The 20,884-nt window shown below is 52.1% G+C and overlaps 8 protein-coding genes across 8 annotated transcripts; 4 read left to right on the forward strand and 4 right to left on the reverse strand.

Moving 5' to 3' along the window:
• Nucleotides 1–427: 427 nt before the first annotated feature.
• N7443_000296 (sugar porter family MFS transporter) lies at nt 428–2,140 on the reverse strand (the record flags this gene model as incomplete). Its single annotated transcript, XM_056880352.1, has 1 exon — nt 428–2,140. One exon carries the CDS (start codon nt 2,138–2,140, stop codon nt 428–430), a length of 1,713 nt encoding a protein of 570 aa, XP_056745590.1.
• Nucleotides 2,141–2,514: 374 nt separating this feature from the next.
• N7443_000297 (uncharacterized protein) lies at nt 2,515–2,697 on the forward strand (the record flags this gene model as incomplete). Its single annotated transcript, XM_056880353.1, has 1 exon — nt 2,515–2,697. The coding sequence occupies one exon, from the start codon at nt 2,515–2,517 to the stop codon at nt 2,695–2,697; it is 183 nt and encodes a 60-aa protein (XP_056745591.1).
• A 4,060-nt stretch (nt 2,698–6,757) lies between these two features.
• Nucleotides 6,758–7,249, forward strand: N7443_000298 (uncharacterized protein; the record flags this gene model as incomplete). Its single annotated transcript, XM_056880354.1, has 1 exon — nt 6,758–7,249. The coding sequence occupies one exon, from the start codon at nt 6,758–6,760 to the stop codon at nt 7,247–7,249; it is 492 nt and encodes a 163-aa protein (XP_056745592.1).
• Nucleotides 7,250–8,126: 877 nt separating this feature from the next.
• Nucleotides 8,127–8,617, forward strand: N7443_000299 (GFA family protein; the record flags this gene model as incomplete). Its single annotated transcript, XM_056880355.1, has 2 exons — nt 8,127–8,365; nt 8,434–8,617. 2 exons carry the CDS (start codon nt 8,127–8,129, stop codon nt 8,615–8,617), a joined length of 423 nt encoding a protein of 140 aa, XP_056745593.1.
• Nucleotides 8,618–9,507: 890 nt separating this feature from the next.
• Nucleotides 9,508–11,997, reverse strand: N7443_000300 (uncharacterized protein; the record flags this gene model as incomplete). Its single annotated transcript, XM_056880356.1, has 1 exon — nt 9,508–11,997. The coding sequence occupies one exon, from the start codon at nt 11,995–11,997 to the stop codon at nt 9,508–9,510; it is 2,490 nt and encodes an 829-aa protein (XP_056745594.1).
• Nucleotides 11,998–12,432: 435 nt separating this feature from the next.
• On the reverse strand, nt 12,433–13,635 carry N7443_000301 (Spg1/Tem1 GTP-binding protein; the record flags this gene model as incomplete). Its single annotated transcript, XM_056880357.1, has 3 exons — nt 12,433–12,531; nt 12,582–12,949; nt 13,002–13,635. The coding sequence occupies 3 exons, from the start codon at nt 13,633–13,635 to the stop codon at nt 12,433–12,435; spliced, it is 1,101 nt and encodes a 366-aa protein (XP_056745595.1).
• Nucleotides 13,636–14,172: 537 nt separating this feature from the next.
• N7443_000302 (ribosome biosynthesis protein RRB1) lies at nt 14,173–15,766 on the forward strand (the record flags this gene model as incomplete). The annotated part of the gene is made up of 3 exons (XM_056880358.1): nt 14,173–14,368; nt 14,427–15,681; nt 15,742–15,766. The coding sequence occupies 3 exons, from the start codon at nt 14,173–14,175 to the stop codon at nt 15,764–15,766; spliced, it is 1,476 nt and encodes a 491-aa protein (XP_056745596.1).
• Nucleotides 15,767–16,367: 601 nt separating this feature from the next.
• N7443_000303 (uncharacterized protein) lies at nt 16,368–16,664 on the reverse strand (the record flags this gene model as incomplete). The annotated part of the gene is made up of 1 exon (XM_056880359.1): nt 16,368–16,664. The coding sequence occupies one exon, from the start codon at nt 16,662–16,664 to the stop codon at nt 16,368–16,370; it is 297 nt and encodes a 98-aa protein (XP_056745597.1).
• Nucleotides 16,665–20,884: the final 4,220 nt, after the last annotated feature.

Consider the following 20,884-nt stretch of genomic DNA (forward strand, 5'->3'; position numbering starts at 1 on the left):
CTCAATTACGTCATCTACTACAAATTTCGAAGTAGCCCTGGAAGAACCCCAGTACTTTGATGCAAGTATGCACCAACTGTGAAATAGCAGTGTCAACGCCTTGTACCTGAAATTAGTTCGACGAAAGATTGAATAATCCAAGGTCAACCTTGTTTCGAGGGGCTGCAAATGAATATTACTCCAATGCCCAAGTGGATTGAGCCGCCACCTCCGGGGGTCCTGCAGATCGATCTCTTCCCCAGATTCCTGTAACAGCTATGTTCAGATCTACTTGCAATGATCCATAGTTCAGTTCCTCAAGGAATTGATAAATTAAAAATAGAAATCTTATATGTCAAGATGTTTCCTGAACGAAAACTTTTTACATAACATCATCCAGTGAAACGACACAGTCGCCACAAACTCAACGCCCATCGAGCTTCAACACTTAAGCAGTAGTCTCCTTGTGAGAGACAACGGACTTGTCGCCCAACGCAAGCTTATCACCAAGAGCCTCAACGTCACCAGCTTCAGCAGCCTCCGTCCGCTTGGTATCATGCTTAGTCTTCCAGGCAGCGGTGCCAAGGTACGGAATACCATTAGGATCTTCGAAAATCACCTCGACCTCCTCAAGAGTCTTACCAGCAGTCTCGGGGAAGAGGAAGAAGACATGGAACCACATAACAGTCAAGAACACGCCGAAGATGATGTACGTCTGCCAGCGGATAGTGGCGAAAGCGACGGGCGTGAACAGACCCAGAGCGGTGTTAAATGCCCAGTTGGCAGAGGTCGCAAGGGCGACGGCCTTGCCGCGGACGCGGAGCGGGTACAGCTCAGAGGGATAGACCCAAGAAACGGGACCCCAGGTCGGAGCGTAGGAGGCGACGAAGAGGTACGTGCAGGCGATCAGGCCCTTGGCTGGGGCACCGGAGAGAATCATGGATTCTTCGGCGACACCATCGATACCTCCAGGGACGACGGTACCGTACATGGCCATGATACCGGCGTTGGCATACATCCAGACCATCATAAAGGCGGCGCCGACCAGGAGGGTAGGGCGACGGCCCCAACGATCAACCCAGATCAAAGCCGGGACGGTGCAGATCACGTTGATGATGTACTGGATGGAAGAAGCGAGCAGGGCACTGTTACCGGAGTAGCCGGCCATGTTGAAGACATAGTTGATGTAGTACATCATGACGTTCATACCAGTGAGTTGGGACCAGATCTGGCACCAGATGCCAGTCATGGTACGGTGGATCATCTTGGGCTTGAACAGTTCCCAGTAGGTAACATCGGCGTGCTGGCGCTCGAACTCGCACATCTCACCGATCTCCTGCATCTCGGCCTGCACAAAGGGGGAGTTAGGATCACCATGTCCGTGGACAAGGGTGAGGACGGCGCGAGCTTCTTCCCAGCGGTCCTTGCGAGCGAGCCAGCGAGGTGACTCGGGCAGGAGCATCATTCCGAAGAAGAGCAAGATGGCGGGGACCATCTGCACACCCCAGGGAATACGGAAGACGGAAGTGCTGTAAGTGGAGGAGGTACCGCCTCCGATGTAGGAGCAGCCAAAGGAAATGTAGTACATGATCAGGATACCCCAGGTGATGGCCCATTGCTGGGAGCCGACGAGACGGCCACGCTTGGAGGGAGGGGCGATCTCGGAGATGTAGACGGGGACCTGGGCGGACTCCATACCGACGCAGAGACCGTTGATGACACGGCCGGCGACGAGCATGCCCACGTTCTGAGAAGCGCAGATAATAGCGGAACCGATACACCTGGGGAAAGAAGTGTGATTAGTGACATGCTCAATTGGCTTGCAAATGAAAGGATCAAGATTAGCATGATCAACATACCAGATAATACAACCAACCATGATAGAATACTTGCGGCCCATACGGTCAGAGATATAGCCCGAGATCAGCGCACCAAGCCAGGAACCAGCAGGCATAGCAGCAGTCACACCACCCTGGTTAAGCGAGCTCAAACCAGAGCATTGATCATCATCGGTAAAGGGAGGACCAAGGGGGCCCTCGTTAAAGTAACACTTATAGGCAGTGGTGCCGAGAATAGCAGACATAGACGAAATGTCGAAACCGAATAGACCGCCACCAATAACGGCGACGGCGGCGATCACATAGATGTTGCCCACGGCCATCTTGAATGAGCCGAGACGGTGATCCCAGGTATAGGAAGGAAGGAAGAAAGAAAGGGGGGGAAGCTGGAACTGAACAGAAGAAAAAGAAAAGAAAAAGCACGCCGGAACAGGGAGAACTTAAATAGATCGACTCTCCTGGCTACGGGGTGCAGGCCCAAGAATCCCATCGTGCTCAGTCCCCACCCTCTGCGTGGACAGGCTCATTTCGGATAATCTCAATCTGGGGTGGGTTTGGGGATGTAATGGATGGGGATGCATAGTTACAGACGAGTGCAACGTCTCAGCATCGAGTGCCTGATCCGGGACCGAGGAGTGTGATTGGTGGGAAAACTCCACATGCGATGGTCTGATTGGTCACCCAGAGAGATCGCTGGATGGATCCGGGGAATCAGGCCTCGTGGCTGACTTTAGTAGGTCTGAATCGGGTCATCTTCTGGGAGGGCTCGTTCGGCGTCGGCGAGATCCCTGCTGTCGGCTTGGTGCACGCTTGGTGCACACTGGGCCGCACTCGGGTTCTGACTCGGGATGCCAAGTCTACCAAGACTATGGAAATATAGATCGTGTGGTAGTTGGTATGAATTCCCAGCTCTTAAAGCTGCTAAGCCTTAAAGGCCCAGGGTCCAGTTCCACCCCTTCCGTGAATTCTTTTTTTTTTAGAAAAAAAAAAAAACCTGGGTTGCTGACACCCTATTCCTACCCTATTGTTATCGCACCACAGCCAAGTCCAGACAGAATTAATCTCTCGAGACAATTAGCCGGGTGCCCACTCGGAAAAACAGAAAACTCTACCCTGTCACAAATGCCCCAGTCCGGGGTCCCCAAGTGCGGGCATTTGCCCAGAACAGGTATGGAATCGACGCCCTGAGCCGGCAGCAACACGGCATGACTGGCCGGCGCACGCCGAAGTGGACTCGGAGACAACGTACACTCGGGCCCCGTTCCCCTCAATCCCGTGTATCCCGGTTGTTGGCCGTGATTCAATCTCTGCGCGGTCCCGGAGACTGGCCATTCTTGACCTATGTGGGCCGGTCTAGCTCCTAGTGTCCCGCTCCTTGCGCTGCCAACCTAGTCTTTTCGTTTTTTTTCTGCGTCGGCTTGTTCCTTCTCCGAACTATCCCCGCCTTCATACTGCGGAGGTTGGGGTGCCCGCATCCGAATTCGTACACCGGGATGCCTATTCCCCGGACATTCCCTCCGCATCTTCCTTTTTAATATATGGGGATGAACCTTGGAAATGGAAATGAGTCTCGCATAATCCTGTCTCGCGACAGTGACTGGCACGGACCTGGCCTGGGAATATTGATTTCGGCCGCTATTAGACCGACGCTACTGGCCAGCTGTGGTTTGTGTGATGTAATCGGCGTTTTCTCTGAAAACTTTACGAAGCCTCCCGTACGGTTGAGGCTTTTTGGGGCTGGCGCCTCAAATCTTGTACCTGTTGCATCTGATTCCGTGGTTGATGCAATGCTTTGACGTGGACGTGCACGTTGTGTGGTAGTATCGGCGGCATGGAAGGTTCCACTCGAAATGAAGTGGTTTCACATTTGACCTTCTAACAGTTGACTGACGGATGGTACCGATAGGTTGCCTTTCCCTTTTCCAATCTCTCCTTTCTTAGTCGTGTCGATAGACCGATCGAAGAGCTCGGCCCAAGTGGAAAAATCTTTCTAAGCTCGTCCTCGCCATCTGCCTCGTCAGGAGAAATCAAGTGTCCCCGATGCCCCCTATTCGGACCACATCAGTCATTGGTCCCGCATTTCACTTTTGCAATGTTTCTCGAATCCACTTACCGTGGCGGGTCAATTCCTCGTTCAGCTAGGAAACATTTTTCGGTTCGCTGATCGTCCATTGGGTCGATATTCCTATCGATAGTACGTAGCCCTCTCATCATGAGAGGTCATAAGAATTTCCTAATTCCATTATTTAGTTCTAACCTCAACCACAATCCGTACACGTATGAAGTTGCATCTCTTCTGCTTCAAAGGCTCATCCCTCAAATCTTCTCACCCCCGTATCCTTCCTAATTAGCATATTCGCAACAGCCTGAAACCTCAAGTTGTTACTTATCTCCGCGCTTCCCAACATATGAGCAGAAAGCGAGACCCTCCTCTTTATCATCATAATGCGCCTCAGGGTCTATTGAAAGCCGGGCTAAGTCACCTTCTCATAACATAATATTAATATTTCCTTTACACTCTCCCTTCTCCTCCGACGCAAACAGTCCAATCATCTCCAAGACCACCGCCGGTGCAAAAGACGCCACCCCAGACGCCACCCCATCACACTATCCACACCCCATATCAGTCAGCCTAGTATTCGGTATTCTCCTTCAATGACTGGGACTCTGATATTCATTACCATATCTGTCTTTTTTCAAGTTGACTCTCGTCCTCCTTGACAGGACCTGCCACCACAAATGTGGAAAATAGTATTGCAGAGAAGATGGTGAACACCATCATTTTGTTGATGTATGCCTTGCTTATTCGGAGGTTAGATATAGCCTTTCAAAGATAGATTTTAGAAAGATTGAGAGATTATAATGGAACAAAGCTCATGAAGGTGGCTGAGGTAGGTAAGTATTCGTATACCATGTCGAGGCTCCTTATTTGTATCGATGGTCGAGGGGGGGGATATAAGAGTTAAACTCGTAAACCCAGGAAGCCGTATCTACACTAAAATCCTTGAAAAACGTAAATATCGTCAACGCTCGGACCTCCTTTCACATCTCAGCTTGAGCCACGTTTCCATGCACACCTCAAGGTATCAATTGTTACCTTAGATGATGATGTGAATGACGAGACAGAAAAGAAATCAATGCCTCTGCAATGAAACAAAGGTTACACGACATTGGACGCGGGAGAATGAGGGTGGGCGCAAGTAGTACGCAAAGTTACACCTAGGAACAAAATGCATCAAAAAAATTAACAAGAGAGATTATATGTATGATCCGAATGATGCATCTGGGCTGCCCTGAACGCGAGAAAGCCTCTGTCTTTTGCTTCCTCGCGCTATGTCTTGTATCTAGAATGGACGACAGCTATTCTTAGTACTGAATGTTCATCTCGAGACGCCATCCACCTTTATATATGCGTGGAATCCTCACAGAAATGGAAGAGTGTCCCAGGAGATTTAACTCGAGCTTTTAAGAATTTTGTCTGTAGAGAGAGAGCCAACTCCAAAAGTAAGCAGGCGACCCACGGAGTGATGTGAAACGTTCGCCGTTGTTCGGCGTTACGGCTAGATCGATATGTCCCCTCTTGCGTCTTCATTCGGCTACCTTTCCCAGATAAACGGCGACTCAAAGGATCACTACATTGAGAGAGAGAGAGTGAGTGAGTGAGAAGGAGCGCTTGCACATGCAAGCCATTGAAGTTGAAATTAAAGGCATTTCGCGCAAGTTCAGCGTACATCAAATCAACAGTGGGCTTGCTTTCAGGGAGGGGGACCCCGTATATCCAATGGTGGGGTATTGAGAGAAGGTTTACTCAGTTGTGAATCACCAATACTTTTGTCTATCGGGGAGTGGCGCTCTGGACGGTTGTCCAAGGCGGCCCGGCCCCTTCAAGCCTCTTCAAACTCAATTTAGTTAAGCTCGGTCGGGCGGAGTTTAAGGGTCCAAGCCTTGTCTTCAGGCAGCCCGCTTGCCTCAATTTGGTTGGATGGCCGGGTACAACACACAGCCCAGTGGAGTAACATCCGTTGTTGCGCCCAGAATACGTGAAAGTCCACCAAAGACGCATCTATGCCCGCTGTGCCAGCCTTCAGCAGAATCATACCATTCAAGATTGTGGACCTGACCCCCTCATGTCTGTGAAAAGGCGCTTGGTTTGTTTGAGGAATTCTCATTTATGCGCCTGCCAAGACTCTTGTTATGATCCTATAATATCAACGGCAATAAAAGTAAAATGCATATGTAGCACGCATAAACTCAAGCATGCCATTCCCAAAGACAACCATCAGGCTATACCAAAACTCCTAAAATCACCCTTCCCATCGCTATCCAACGCTAAGTCACTGTAAGCTTGGTTGGAACTAACTACTTGGACCTTGACGAGCAGCTAATGATCTGCAGGGTTCCGCCCCCATGTCTCGGCCTCAGCTGCCAAGGTATTTTCGACCCGCACATCAACACACTGGACCCTGAGTTGAGACATGGCCAATTGTACCGCATGCCTACAAGAAGACATCGAGGGGGCTCATGGAGGGCGCCAATAGGAGCTGACTCTGCTGACGTTGGCAAAAGCTTTGCACCGCGCAAGGAAATCATACTCACGGAGATTACGTTCCTTCCGCTCTTCAAGGATTAACTTGCAAACAGGTCTTTGCAGTATCCGATCCAGCGAAGCAGATAGGCCATTTTCGAAGATGTAGCCTTGCGAAAGAAAATCGCGCATACGATCGTGACTTTCGGCTTGGGCAAGGGCTCGACAGAGCCGAGAGGGAAGAGTATAAGAAGGGAAGATTCTTTCATCGTTGAAAATCATTCTACAGCTCAATCACGTCCTTGAATATACTCTTCTCAAGCATTGCCTTCCTCTCTACAATTGATTCACAGTATGAAGAAGTACCTCTTGCAAGAACTTGTTGGAGATATTGACTGCTTTCTTAGACCTCAAGATGAAAATTACCAAGAACCTCATGCTCCTGGCCGTCTGCGCTGTCACAGCCTCCGCTGTTGCTGTTCCCGATAACGATATTGCCGACGAGTGCAGAAGCCTCGGTGGTGCGATGTCGATCCAGGCTCATGAGCTCCCCGAGGGCGTTAGCGCCTCCGATGTTCGCAAATGTGTTGAGCACCCCCTCGGCCGCGAGCGTTATCTCGAGGATGCCTCTTTGGCCCCCTTCAACGAGGAGCAAAAAAAAAACTCCACTCAGTTTGAGACTCGCGACCCTCTTGATGAGCGAGCTGCCGACGCGTGCTACACTGCCGCGCCATACGGCTGCTCGAAGGGGTATTGTTGGAAGTCGTGTGGTAGCAATGGTGAATGGTGCTGGACTGCGAACAAGGCTGGGCTAGGTAGTTGGATTACTTGCAGCAAATACCAGGACTGTGGGACTACGACTTATGCCTGTGGTATCGGCGGTGCGTCTGGTGGTTGCAGCTGCTAGATGTATCTGACGATCTTGTTCGGGTTCGATTATGAACCTGCGTTTGTATTTACTGCTTCTTTGCATTTTTGTCATGTCACTCTTTTAATTCATGGCTTTTATATCACATATTCAGGTTATTTATCAGTGATTTATCTTGGTTCTGCTATCTCTCCAACAGTACTCAAGGGATTTTGCAAATGGAGACACAGCATCGTGGCGTATTGAAGTTTCAATTTCACTGTAGGAGTGAATCACTCAATCTGCCTAATCAGTTTAGGCACTAGGCAATTGGCAATGGGGGATCTCGCTGGCAAATAAACTAATATGACCTCTTCCGTGAGACCGCCACAGGAAACTTTGTTTTTATGCGCGGTTCAGATGCTTCCAGCGGACCAGCCAAATGACGTCACGTCTTTCAGACCGGATGACTGCGGTCTCCGAGAGCCGAACGCCCAGTTTCCAGAGAGGCGACCGAGACGTCAGATCAGAGCTTCAAAGCTAGTATACGAGCATGGAAGATATTGACATGGGGAGTGCTCGATGGCTGTCCGACCACGCAGACTGGGCACACACACACACACACTGTCGGTCTAGGGAGGAGAGTATAGGAGAGGAGAGCACGTAGGGGTGGTTTTAGAAGAGAAGATGTGTCTGTATTGCCCTCCTACGGGAAAGTCTTGTATATCACAAAATGCTGAATCATCCGATAGACCCCACTTCATACAGTCAGCAGCTCCCCCTCTACAATATATAAATATTGAGAAGCTGTCAATGGCTTCCCGTTTCCCTCAACAATAAAATATCCTTCTGTTGAAAGAATCACTAGAACCCCAGTCCCTGTGCCCAACTCAAACTTTTGTGCTCCACTCTACTCTGGCCTAACCTTTCGATTAAGATGGCGGACAAATCCCTCAGATCCACCTGCCATTGCGGCGCTATCACCGTGATCGTGCCTCATCAACCAGAGGAAATCAACGAATGCCAATGTACAATCTGTCGGCGCTACGCAGCCGCTTGGGCGTACTACAAAGTGGATGAAATCAAATTTGACATGAAAGAAGGCGCCAAACTCTCTCAGTACGTTTGGGGAGACAAAGAGAAGTCATTCGATTTCTGTGAGAATTGCGGATGCGTGTAAGTCTCGCTCGGCTCCTCGTTTGTGGATCTCAATGGGTTGGCTGAAATTATTCGCCTGAACGTAGATGCTATTGGTGGCCATTTGAAAAAACGATGCCAGACGGTAGTGCCGCTGAATTCGGCGTTAATACGAGGAATATGAATCCTATGGAAATCTTGCACGTCAACCGCAAGATTGAAAACGCCTGGCTGTTCCAGCCAATCAACGATACAACCATGGCGCATAAGGACGATCAGGCCAAGTACTGAACTATTTGTGTAGAAGTTATTGCAAATTGAATTGGAAGGATGTGTCCTCAAGTCGAAAATAGTGCCTTTTGTTCTGAAGCCTTGTCCAGAGCCGCATTTCGCTTTGCATAAGCCAGGGTGTCCTTATCTCTCGGTCTGAGCCAAACCCTCACCGATTTCCATAAAGTTGCAAGAGTACAGTCATTCTCGAGATCGCTCCTTCCCGGGCCCCCGGCATTTGCGTACTCTCTGTTGTAGGGCCGAGAAACAAAGCACGAGTGCCGGGTGTACTGTTTTTGATTTCTAGTGTGTGGCCGCGGGGCATTTCGGCAAGTATAGCCTGCTCTATGCCGGAACCTGTGATTACGGTGACTTTTGGTGATCTACCAGAAATACGTCTTCGGGAGAGATGATGGGACTTTCCCCGAATTCAGTTAAGCGCGATCGAAGTGGGGTGCTGGGGAAGAAACCAGAGTGTCTAAGGGGGTAATCTGTTGTCGAATTCCACTGTAGAGGACTTAGGCCTGAGATTTCTCATGTGATTGGGAAAGAAATAGCTCCATTTGCATTTTCTGTCGTCAGATATTCCCATAGAAGCTGAATCTCGTTCCGCAAAGAAACACTTCACTTATCATGCACACTCGTTTTTCTTAGTTCGTGGCCTGGGGTCTAGTTATACCGAGTAGGGCTTATACATCATGGAGCAATTCTTGGAAATGCCCAGGCATCCAATGGAACACTTGAGATTTTCCAGTACGTAGTGGACAGAACGTCTTACAGTTCGCAGGGTCTTTCAACTTCCCCTGTTCATCAAAGAATCCAAATCCAAAAACAACCGCGTTGATGATATTAAAAATAAACTAATAATAACGCTACAACGCCTCGAGTGAACCGATGTTTAAGCATTAATACTATGCAACCAACTCCCACTCAGCGACATAAGCCCACGCCATAACAACTCCACCCAACTGCGCCCTATACTCCTCAGCCGTAAGCCCGCGACATTCCTCCTCCTCCCGATCTCCGAATTTAGTCAGAACAGCCAACAGCGCCTTCTGACCCGGTGCGCCCAGCTTGCGCGCATCAGGGACATCCACATACCAGAACTCGCCACCTCCACCGGGTCCAGAGCCGGGAACATGGTTAAATAGTAGACGTTCATCCTTGCGGCCGTCCACGCCGTGGATACAGAGTAGGAAAAGACCTGGTTTTCGACGACTGTGGTGTGCGAGTGTCCAGTGTTCACATAGAAGACCGAACTGGAAGCGGACGGGGCTCGGTGTGTTGTAGACAGAGATACGGCCGTCGGTGGGATAGAGGGTACTTTTGCCGATGTCGTTCTTCCCGACACCGCAGTACATTCTGATCGGCGAGCCACCGGAAGGGTTATCCGGGTTCGTGCGCATGTACTCTTCCCAGCTAATCTGAGGACGGCCGTCGTCGCGGAAGAAGTGCTCTTTGTTTGATGGGTAGTGTTTCAAGCCGAAGACGTCGTTCGACATGGTGAAGTGCAGTGGATCGAAGACTTGCATGTAGGGTTGTCCGGCGCCTTGGATGTGGCCTCCGCCCCAACAAGGATCGATTAGCTTCCAGCGTCCGCCGTCTATTTTCACTGCGTTCCAGGCGTGGCCGGTGCTGAAGGGTGGGACTGGGGAATTTGGGGCAAGTTCTTCGTGGCCGAAGCCTTTGCCGTGGCCTGAAACCACAATGGATTCTAGGCCGGCTTTTGTGGCAAGTGCTGTGAATAGACCAGCGAAGCCTTCGCAGACTGCCAAGCCGGAGGCGAGAGTGCTGGCAGGAGTTGAAGGTTTCACGCGGTCGTTGAAAAAGGCGTCAACATCGTAACGGATGTTATGATGCAGCCAGGTGAATATAGCTCGGGCCTTGTCGGTTAATGAGGGGAATGGAGCAGTCAGCTCATCTGCCAGCCATCCCAAATCCTGGGTTGGAAGCGAACGACGAGGATACTGTGCTGCACGTTGGTCTGGGGCCGAGAAGTCCCTGCATACCAAGCAGACTGTGTGGGATGAGCCAGCAGGCATGCTAGCTGGGGCTGCCGAGCCGTCAAAGCGCGGCTTTGTTGCTAGAAGCTTTGAAAGATCTGGACGAGTCCCCGTTGGAATTGGCGGAGGCGCTCCACCAGTTGGTGTACTGTTGGGCCGCCCAGGGATCGCCGGCATCTTATTTAAGCCCCCAAACCCGCCCGTCCGAGCATCACGAAGATCTGTCTGAGATGTCCTTGAGGGTAGCCGTCGCGGCGGCAAGCCAGGAGCTTGTTCTTCAACGGCCCCAGTCGATTGTATGCTCTGCTCCGAGGGCCGGCGTGAGGACAGCTGGGGTGCAGAGTATGTATCGGTGGAGGTCTTGGAACGAGATAGCATGGACGACAAGCCCGGGCGAGACGGAGAAGTTGAAGACGACGAGTCCTTGCCTCGTAAGGAACTGACGTTGGCACTCAATTTGTTTCTCAAGCCAAACCCACTAATACTCTTGCCCTCGGCGGGCTTAGACTCGGAGCGTGAGGACGGCGATGGCGTCACGTCTGTGAAATCCTCCTTTGGGCGTCTCGGAGGCAGCACCGGCAGCGCTGTCTCTCCCCACGCGGGCGCTTTGATGCGGCCGTTGCCATTGGAATTGACGGACGTCGTCGAGGTACCGCGAACGCTTGTCGCCGCTGTCGAGTGTGATGCGTCGGAGGTGACTGACTCGGCGGAGGGCCTCCGTAAGGGTTCCGTAGGTCTGCGAGGTGGAAGTGTAGGACGAATATCGGCGCGCGCTGGTGTCGGGGGAGGCAGGCGATCTGATCGGCGCGTAGGCAAGGGCGGAGGGGGCTTCTTGGGTTTCACTTCCGGCTTTGGCGACACTGTCGGAGGCGGTCCCGCGCGCGGGACCGGTCTTGGAGGCCGCTTGCCTGCGGGCTCATTTCCTATGGGCGCGCCGTCAAGAACAGAGCCGGTGACATTGTAGGAGGGAGGGTTGTTGGCGGATTTGCTGCGGTCGATGTTGGGGCGGAAGATCGGTGGTTCAGGGCCAGAGGGATTGGCCGCCTGGGCCAACTTCAGGGCGGCGATCCGCTCCTGGATAGAACCCAGCTGCGGCTCTTCAGTCATGGTGTCTTTTCTTCTCGCGAAATTGTCCTGGTGCCCAGGTGGAGGAGAGGAACCCTGAAACAGAGGTGCTGTAACGACAGTCACACCCACCACTTGGTGGCTTGGCGGGGGCCGGGTGCAGCGTCCTTTAAAGCTGGGGGCCAAAAAGTAGTCACCACAGGAGGTAGCAGCCTTGAAGAACTCTGACACCGTGTAAATTGCGCAGACGAAACACTCACAATTCTCTAGAGGCCGCTCCGCGTGAAGAGGGGTATCGTCCCAATGAGGAGTGTTCCGCCTCGCAGGGACCATGGGTCAGATCTACAAATATCTATGGCTAGGAACAGGCACACGTGGACTGGGAACGTTGTTGGAAGTTATATTTCGATTTTTTTCTCCATACCACCGGACTCCCAAACGCCTCGAGGCGGCTATATGGGCCCCGTCTAGGGGAAAAAATCACCACAAAAAAAATGTAGCTAGTACGGGGAATAGCCCCGGAAAAGTCAATGGACACAAAGGAAAGTAAGACCAATCGTGGTCGCAGACTTTCTGGATATCTCAGGCCCGAAGCCTGATGATCAAGATGAGCCAAAGGCGAGCCGGACACATAATAAACGTGAAATACATGATGGGAAGAAAGAAAAAAAATTCACAGAAAAGAGGGCCAGGAGGGCCAGGAGTCAGGATCGATCATCAAGAGCATCACTTCATCCCAGGGTACATATTCGTCAGCGCAAGTCTGTTCTAGACGTTCTTGTACAGCAGCAGAGGCTCGCCGACATTTTCAATCTCGGGGATTGTGCACTTGAGGTCAAATGCCTTGGCTAGGACGATTTTGAAAATCTATGGAGAATTAGTGGATGGCTGAAGGGAACAGATGGAAAAAAACTCACCTTCTGCACGTTGATGCTGTGGCTCGTACTGCTGAAGATCAGGCTGGCCTTCATCGCCTTTGCGAATCGCTTGGCCTGGAGGGAGATCTCTTCTTGGTCTTCCCGAGGGAAGTTGACAAAATGGTCATACTTGGTGCCGACTAAGAAAGGGATAGCAGTTTTGTTAAACCCACGACCCTGACGGTACCATTCCTTAATAGAATTCAGTGTGCTCTTGCGAGTGAGATCAAACATGAAGAGAATGGCCACGGCATCGTTGCAGACTAGCGGGAGCATATTGACGAACTCGCGCTGACCACCAAGATCCCAGATAGAGAAGGTAATTTCTGTGTTGCGAATGGAGATGGTTTTCTCCATGAAATTGACACCTGTATGTCACGTCAGAAATAATACGATTTGGTCAGAGCGGCTCACACATACCCAGTGTCTGAATGTAATCCTCATCCCAGCTTCCCTCGACGTACTTCACCATGAGACTGGTCTTTCCGATTTGGGCATCTCCAACCATGCCAACCTTTATGACAACACTGTTCTTCGAGGACTGGGCCTGGGCCTGGGCCTGGGCCGCCTGTCGCTGGGCAACTTCTGACGGCTGCTGCTGCTGCTGCTGTTGCTGCTGCTGCTGAGAGAGACCATATCTCTCTGGGCCACTGGAGAAGCTGGAGCTGGGGCGTGATGAGGGCTGCAGAGAGGGCTGCTGGCTAACAGAGGGAGATGATGTAAGGCGAGCAGACTGATCAGTATCATGAGGAGGATATTCAGGAGCGGCGTGGTGGAAATCAGTCGATCGAGAGTGATAGTGCGCTTTGGAGTCACTGTTGTAGCCGTGATCGATACGGCTCGTAGCCCGTTCGGGAAAAGGTTCTTCGACGTTGACGCTGACTGGCGCATGGTGCTCCATCGGCTGCTCCAAGGGTTGATCCATCGGATGCTCGAGGGGCTGTTCGGAGGAAATCTGAGGCTCCGGCACCTCTGGCGCATGTTCCTCTGCAGGGAGCTGCGGCTCCGCAACAGCAGGAGCATCCATGACGGGCTGCTGCTGCAACGGATCCATGGTAGTAGTCGGGATTGTGTCAGGGGATTTCTTCGTAGGCGCGCCCTGCTCGAGGATGTCTGTCAGCGCTTGCGGGGAAAGGAGGCCCTTGTGTGATATATCACCGACCAATTCCGATGGCGATCAGATCACAGATACGTCCAGTCGGATGTTATGTACTGCAGTGATCTTCTACACTTCCTCGTCAGGTAGATCGGACGAATCGGAGGTATGAGAATCAAGTTTGGGTGAGGAGTTGGCGAACCGCCCGTTGGCGTAAACAGCGGTCGGACAGTGATCTCGGTGCACCGAGGGCAATGACACAAGAAACCAGATGAGTGCTGCGACCGAATGACAGCACAGACGAAATGCAAACCGCAAAAACTGGAAAGAGAGCAGCTGTCGGATTTACGAGAGGCTTCAGCTCTTGTCAACGCTGCGCTGCGCGGGATATACGCTAGTCCCCGATAGGCTTAGTGTGGGCCTGCGTGCCCAAATTGAAAAAGTTCTTATCGTCCCTCATTCTTTCCAGAACACCCCGCTTCACTACTCTTCACCATGTCTAAGAGAGCTGCGGACACCGACGAGTACTCGGCTGCCCTCAAGGCAGGCGAGCGCCCCATGGCCGACGCCATCCCGGACGAGGCCGGGGAATTCGAGGACGAGTTCGAGGATGAATTCGAGAGCGAGGACGAAATTCTAGAGGCCGGTGTCGATGGTCGCCCGGATGCAGAGCGCGAGGAGGAAGAGAAAGGTACAATCTACGACCTACAGATCAATTGGGGCACGGCATTGTTACTAACGTTGAATAGAGGCTATGGATGTTGACAAGCAGACTTTCATTCCTGGTCGGACAAAATTGGCTCCCGGCGAGACACTCTCCCCCGACCCGTCCACCTATGACATGCTTCACGCTCTCAACACACCATGGCCTTGTCTTTCCTTCGACATTATTCGCGATTCGCTCGGCGACAACCGCAAGACCTTCCCCGCTACGGTGTACGCAGTTGCCGGCACCCAGGCAGATGGCACAAAGGCCAAGGACAACGAGCTCATGGTCCTCAAGATGAGCGGACTGAGCAAGATGGAACGTGAGAATGAGGACTCCGAGTCCGATTCCGATGACGACGACGACATGGGCGAGCCCATCCTGGAACACAAGTCTATCCCGCTGGGCTCCACAACGAACCGCATCCGCGCCCACCAGACACCTTCGCAGTCTGCGGATTACTCCAAGCCCCCGCAGACACTCACAGCTACTATGCTAGAGAATTCTCAAATTCTTATTCATGACGTTACTGCGCACCTTCAGAGCTTCGACGTGCCCGGCACCGTTCTTCCTCCCTCCGCTAACAAGCCTCTTTCTACTCTCCGCATGCACAAGTCCGAAGGTTACGCTCTCGATTGGTCTCCTTTGCAACCGCTCGGCAAATTGCTGACCGGTGACAATGACGGTCTCATCTACGCGACCACCCGTACTGAGGGTGGAGGTTGGGTTACTGACTCCCGTCCATTCACTGCCCACCAGTCTTCGGTCGAGGAGCTTCAGTGGTCCCCCAACGAGAAGAACGTTTTCGCTTCCGCGAGCAGCGACGGTAGTGTGAAGGTGTGGGATGTGCGATCCAAGTCTCGCAAGCCCGCTGTGGATGTTATGATCTCCAAGACCGATGTCAACGTCATGAGCTGGGCCAACCAGACTTTCCACTTGTTGGCAACTGGTGCCGACGATGGACAGTGGGCCGTGTGGGACTTGCGACACTGGAAGCCCAACAATGCGGGTCAGATCAGCGCCTCGCCTGTTGCTTCTTTCGACTTCCACAAGGAGCCTATTACCAGTATCGAGTGGCACCCTACTGACGACAGTGTCGTCGCTGTCGGTTCCGCTGACAACACGGTCACCCTGTGGGATTTGGCTGTCGAGCTGGATGACGAAGAGAGCCGTCAGGCTGGCATGGCGGATATTCCGCCGCAGCTTCTGTTCGTTCACTATATGGAGTCCGTCAAGGAGGTGCACTGGCACAACCAGATGCCGGGTGCGCTGATGGCAACCGGTGGCAGTGGGTTCAGGTACGTCAACTTTTGGAAAGCTTCACTCCGCGTATATGCAATGCTAATAATTTACTACAGTGTTTTCAAGACCATCAGTGTCTAATGAGCAGATCGAGTACGCTCGACCCCCCAAAAAAGAATTTCATGTGTGATGTCCTGCTCATATACCATTCGAGTACGAGGTTTACTCGTCTACATCGGAATCGGAGTTGAAGCCCGTCGACGACGGGCGATGAACAAAAAACCTGCTTTACATATTTGGAGTAGATTAGACCTGCATTTACTAATGGCAATGTTGATCTCTTAATCGTATTCCCACAGCCTCAGCTTGGAGTCTACTATGTCCCGCGCTCCAGGCAACTTTCCGTGGAAGAGCATGAACTACGGATGCTCAATCCCACCCATCACAAACCCTGAAAGCGCGGAATAAAGAACTTTTCTCAATTCCGCCCCAAGCAATCAGAACCAGTCTCGGCCAAACGCTATCGGTTATCAATAATCAAATCAAAGAGAGGGAGGGGGGAAATCTGTAAATGCATAACATTCACCAAAACTAGCGTGGGAAGCTTCAGCTACAGTCAAGGGAATCCCAGAGTATCCCACCACCAGCACCAGTACCACCCCACGTACCACCGGCATAAGGTACTCCGAACACATCATGCACTGGTCCTGTAATACGCGCGCGCAATACAGCAGGGATGCGTCTACGCCGTCACTGCGCGTCCTCTGCGCTCCATCGCCAGATCGGATTGGCGCCAGGCTGGGGCCGGGTCGGGTGCGACACTGCATGGGCTGGTCGGTTCCGACATTGGAGTGGATTGTTGGGGCCAGTCAGATGGGGTGTGTGGGCCTAGGCGAGTGGTAGGACGATCGAGACGATCAGGACGTGGCGCGATGGGCGTTGGTCGTCCAGTGGGCAGTGCTTTTTGTGTTGTCTGTGCGAGTTTCCACTCGCGAGCAGTGGCCGAGGTATGACATGCATGGATTGCATGGGATTCCATGTTGTACGGAAGCTGTGTTACGGAGGCTCTGATATTTGAAATGGTTCGTACGTGTGCCGGCAAGTATGTAGATACTGTAGATACTGTGGGCATACTCCAGGGCCCTACCATCAGAAAAGGTATACCAGGTAGTGCTAATGGGGCCAGGTCACAAGTCCAAGTCCAAGCCCAAGTCCAAGTCCAAGCCCAAGCCCAAGCCCAGGTGCAGGTCCGGGTCTAGGTCTAGGCGATCCTCGGGAAAAGGCTACATCCGTTGCGAGGTCCGCTAATGCACGCCGGAAATCAATCACATTGGATCGTGTCTCTGCACGGGTAGAGTTCAAGTCGGGCTTTCTCCGGTGAATCTATATCATGGAACATGGAATATGGAATATGGAGCTTGGAGCATGGAACTTAGCTGAGACGTGCTTGTGTCGGGCAATGTCGCGACGGGTTTACGTTTTACTTTATCAGGTCACCGGCCAGGTGCGCGCATCAGGTCCACTTGGGCTTGGGCTTGGGCTTGGAGTCGATTCGCCAACGTGGAACCCAAACTTGAGTAAACCGAAATACCATCATCTCTTCACCTTTGTTGGGTCTTTGATATTAGCGCTGCATTTGACTCCCGAGACGGCCTCTGCTCGCAGATCCCTCGCCCAACTGCGACCTGAATTGCCACCCGAGGATCCTGCAGGCATTGAATGCCAGTATATCCTTCTCTGTGTATTTGATAGGCTACTGTATGTTGGATCATCAGCGCAGGGACTGCGAGAGCTCCTGAGCTCCTGAGCTCCTGAGCTCGGTCCACCCCGATGTCAGCAATGACAATCTGCAGGCGATGTAGTATCCTCGGGCTTAGCTTTTGCCGTCTACCCAGCGAGGCCGATCGTGTAATGCTAAGAGCTTATCAGGGATTCGGATTCGGAGCCTTGCTGACGAAAAAAATTCCGTCTCAAAAAAAAAAAAAAAGGGATGAAAGCCAATTAGATGTTGAAATCATCTGCGGTTGTAGTTTCCCATGTTTTATCCAAAGGTTCCACTTTATGTCTAGACTCTACTGTATACCGTTGCGGCCGTGTGTTTCAAATTAATACTAGCCAGTTGATTTGTCGCTTCAGATAAGAACTACGGCCCCATTGTCGAGCGGCAGATCCCAACTCGACTTTCTAGTAATCAGTACGAGTACGGAGTAGCTGGTCGAGTCAAGGGTGACTGGTAAAAGCTAAAATGGGATGACAGGGACACCTCGCGATCTAATCAATGTCATCAAGGATGCACTCCATCTGTACCTGTACGTTTCTGACCCCTACTCATGAGAGTGGAAATGCTCCGAGTCCACCTCATCCACCTCTGCCGCAATCGGCGGACCTTTGCCCGCGGACTTGCGTTATCGCATGTGGACACAATAACGCATAGGGCCAGCGAATCCTAGAGAGCCTCAGGGACAAACAGTGTATTGACAAATACATCCTGGGATGACTCCATGGAGCTAGCGGGACGAAGCCACTGAGATCAACGGCCAAGCACGGGTAGCACTGTAGCGCAGAACGGTCTCCCCATCAACGAAACTAAATCCGGGAGCCACCCCATCTGACGCGCCGTACCATTCGTCCCAGAAGCAGGGTGGATTCAAAGGGGGAATTACAAGATACACTACCAAATACAAAACACGCGGGAAAACGGCTTGAAGTCCGATCAGTCCGTGGACTAATGTCCGAGCCGTTGCGCCATCGGCAGACTTGATGCCATCGTGCACAAGTGGCAAGCACAGGCCACCTGGCGATCCCCCCGTGGCACGCAGGACCGGGATACGTGCATCGGAGAATTATAGTATTCGCTATCTATACTACTCAAGACTTCGAAGCCAAGGTTTCGTGGCTTGCCCTTCATCCCAGGATTTGACAGAATGTTGCACACATCTCCGTCAGCGATCACCCGCAAAGCGCGGTTACGCAATAACGAATCGATTGAATGACGCAGGTGTCTAAGGTATCTGAGGTATCTGTATCAGCCAGGGGAGTCGGAGGGCCCAGGGCCCAGGGCCTCGTGGCGCCATGGCCCGGGTGAATAGGGTCTAGTGCCAGCTGGACGGTAATTGACTTTTGCCGTGGACCTGCATTCTTTCTGAGAGTACTTATTCGGATATGCTTCTTTTCGTATAGGTCCACAATTTCACCAATGTCTGAGCTATACATAGATGCGCAAAGTCCAAGTCTAATAGTCTGTACGACTCTAGAACCCCGGATAAAAGAACAAGAAAAGAAAAAAAAGGCAATCTAGACATATCCGAGCATAAAATCGCTCAGGTCAGGTGCCCCGGAAGGCAATGCCGAGTTGAGTGCTCAATGTGCCAGAACGGAGCGCGGTGGCTTGGTTTCATTTGTCAGGTCGGGTCACCTGCTTCACCATCAGACTTTGCCCTAGTGGTCTAGTGCGCATTGCTCGGGTCTGGGGATTCTGCAAACGAGATGTCCGTGCGACGTCTGGGGTCAAGTAAGGAGGCGACGGTTTCCAGAAGGACCACGCAGGATTAGCGCTGCATAGTCCGTTGCAATATGCATTTTCCATTGCATCTGCATGGTCATTTGTATTTTGAAGCTGCATCTCAGGTCTGTTTGCGTCACAGACACCTGCACCAGACTCGGAAGCTCGCGGCACCGAGGAGGGCCCCTTTGCTGATGCCTAGAGCGCTAAGTGTTATGTGTAAACCGAGGACTTTGACAAGATTCTAGGATCGTCACAACCCCAGTAACCCCAGACTCCGATCCAGCCGCATCAAACACTGATCCTGGGGACGGGGTGGGTTGCCCATTCCGTGCGACCAAACTCAAACCGGCCTGGCTGCAACGTGCGTCTCAAAGTCAAAGGAGAACCGGGGGACTTCTAGAAAGTTTCGCCACAAGCAGCCTCTAGCCTCCAGCCTCTGGGACATAACTGGAGTTTGCCACCCCAAAGAAGGAGAGGGCATGTGCAATGAAAGAAGCCGGGGATGGATCATCCAATAATTCCAGGCCGTTTGGGCAGCGTTTCATTGGCGCCAGAAGAGAAAAAGGAAATCCCCCACACGAACTCGAATTGCTTCCCCCACAAAAATGGCGCATGGCCCTCTATTTTGGGCCTTGCGGATCCATCCGCCGTGACCCCAGGGTGGATCGTACCTGGGAGTAACGAGGTAACAAAGTAATTCAGTAACTCACTAATGAAGTATCGGAATCCCAAAATAATCGACTAGGTAAGAAACCAGACAGGGCCCGGTGGCCCCCGTGCAGTCACGAGATGGCATCTCGTATCATAGTGAGCGATCAAGTTGAATGGCCAGCCTTCCCCCCCCGGGACTCCACCGTGACGATACCCAAGCGCCTCCGGGGTAATATAGAGTGTAATATGGGAGGAATGCTGTACAAGTCATACTCATACGCTATCCGCCATCTGTACCTTTCTAGTTCCTAACACCCTCTCGCCCCCCTACGAATGCCGTGATTATCCACGGTACTCCCGTCACGGGGGACAGGTAAAACCGGCCTCTCTGCCTTATCGTCCATGGTTACAGAATCCAAATCCAACTCCAAATCCAACTCGGGGCCTACATCCACCCACGCCACTAGACCCAAGCCAGTAAAGTGAGTGGCCAATGGGTCTGTCCGATAACGCCAGGAACTGGTGAACTGGTGGGCGTGGACCGACCGGCGCAGCACCGTGCGTGTAAGATTGCGTCTACGCCGCATTCAGTATCACCCTGGGTAATCGCCGCCTGGCCATTGGCGATGCAGGCCGCCCGCCCGTGCGGGTTCCACTTAGTTTCAGTATTGTACTTTGTCTCGTAAAGCGTCTGTCACCTCGTGCGTGTGGCGTGGAGGTATTCGTGTCGCGAGGGTTGGGGTATGTTGGGTGTACGGGGGCGGTACTTGCCGCACCTGTGTAGATTGTGTTGAGGACTGCGTAGCTTGAAGTACACCGGTACAGATCGGACGGCAACCAGGTGATTACGGCGTGGTAACCGCCACTACTGCCACGACAGGCGCTGGTACCCAGACCCAGGTACCTTTCATTTGATTCGGAGGCAACTTCTCTAATTCCTTTCCTATTCCTATTCGTATCCTAACCTTCCAACCTGCCCTTCCTAACCTCTACCTCCCTTCACCTCCAACTTCTCTCTCTTTTGACCCGGTGTGGATAGCTCTCGGTGACTCTTATCTGCAATTGTCGCGCTATCTCGGTTATCTCCGGCTTATCCACTTGCA

The sequence above is a fragment of the Penicillium atrosanguineum genome, assembly GCF_028827265.1.
Source record: "Penicillium atrosanguineum strain IBT 20685 chromosome Unknown utg000001l_segment0_segment0, whole genome shotgun sequence".
Taxonomy (NCBI): Eukaryota; Fungi; Ascomycota; class Eurotiomycetes; order Eurotiales; family Aspergillaceae; genus Penicillium; species Penicillium atrosanguineum.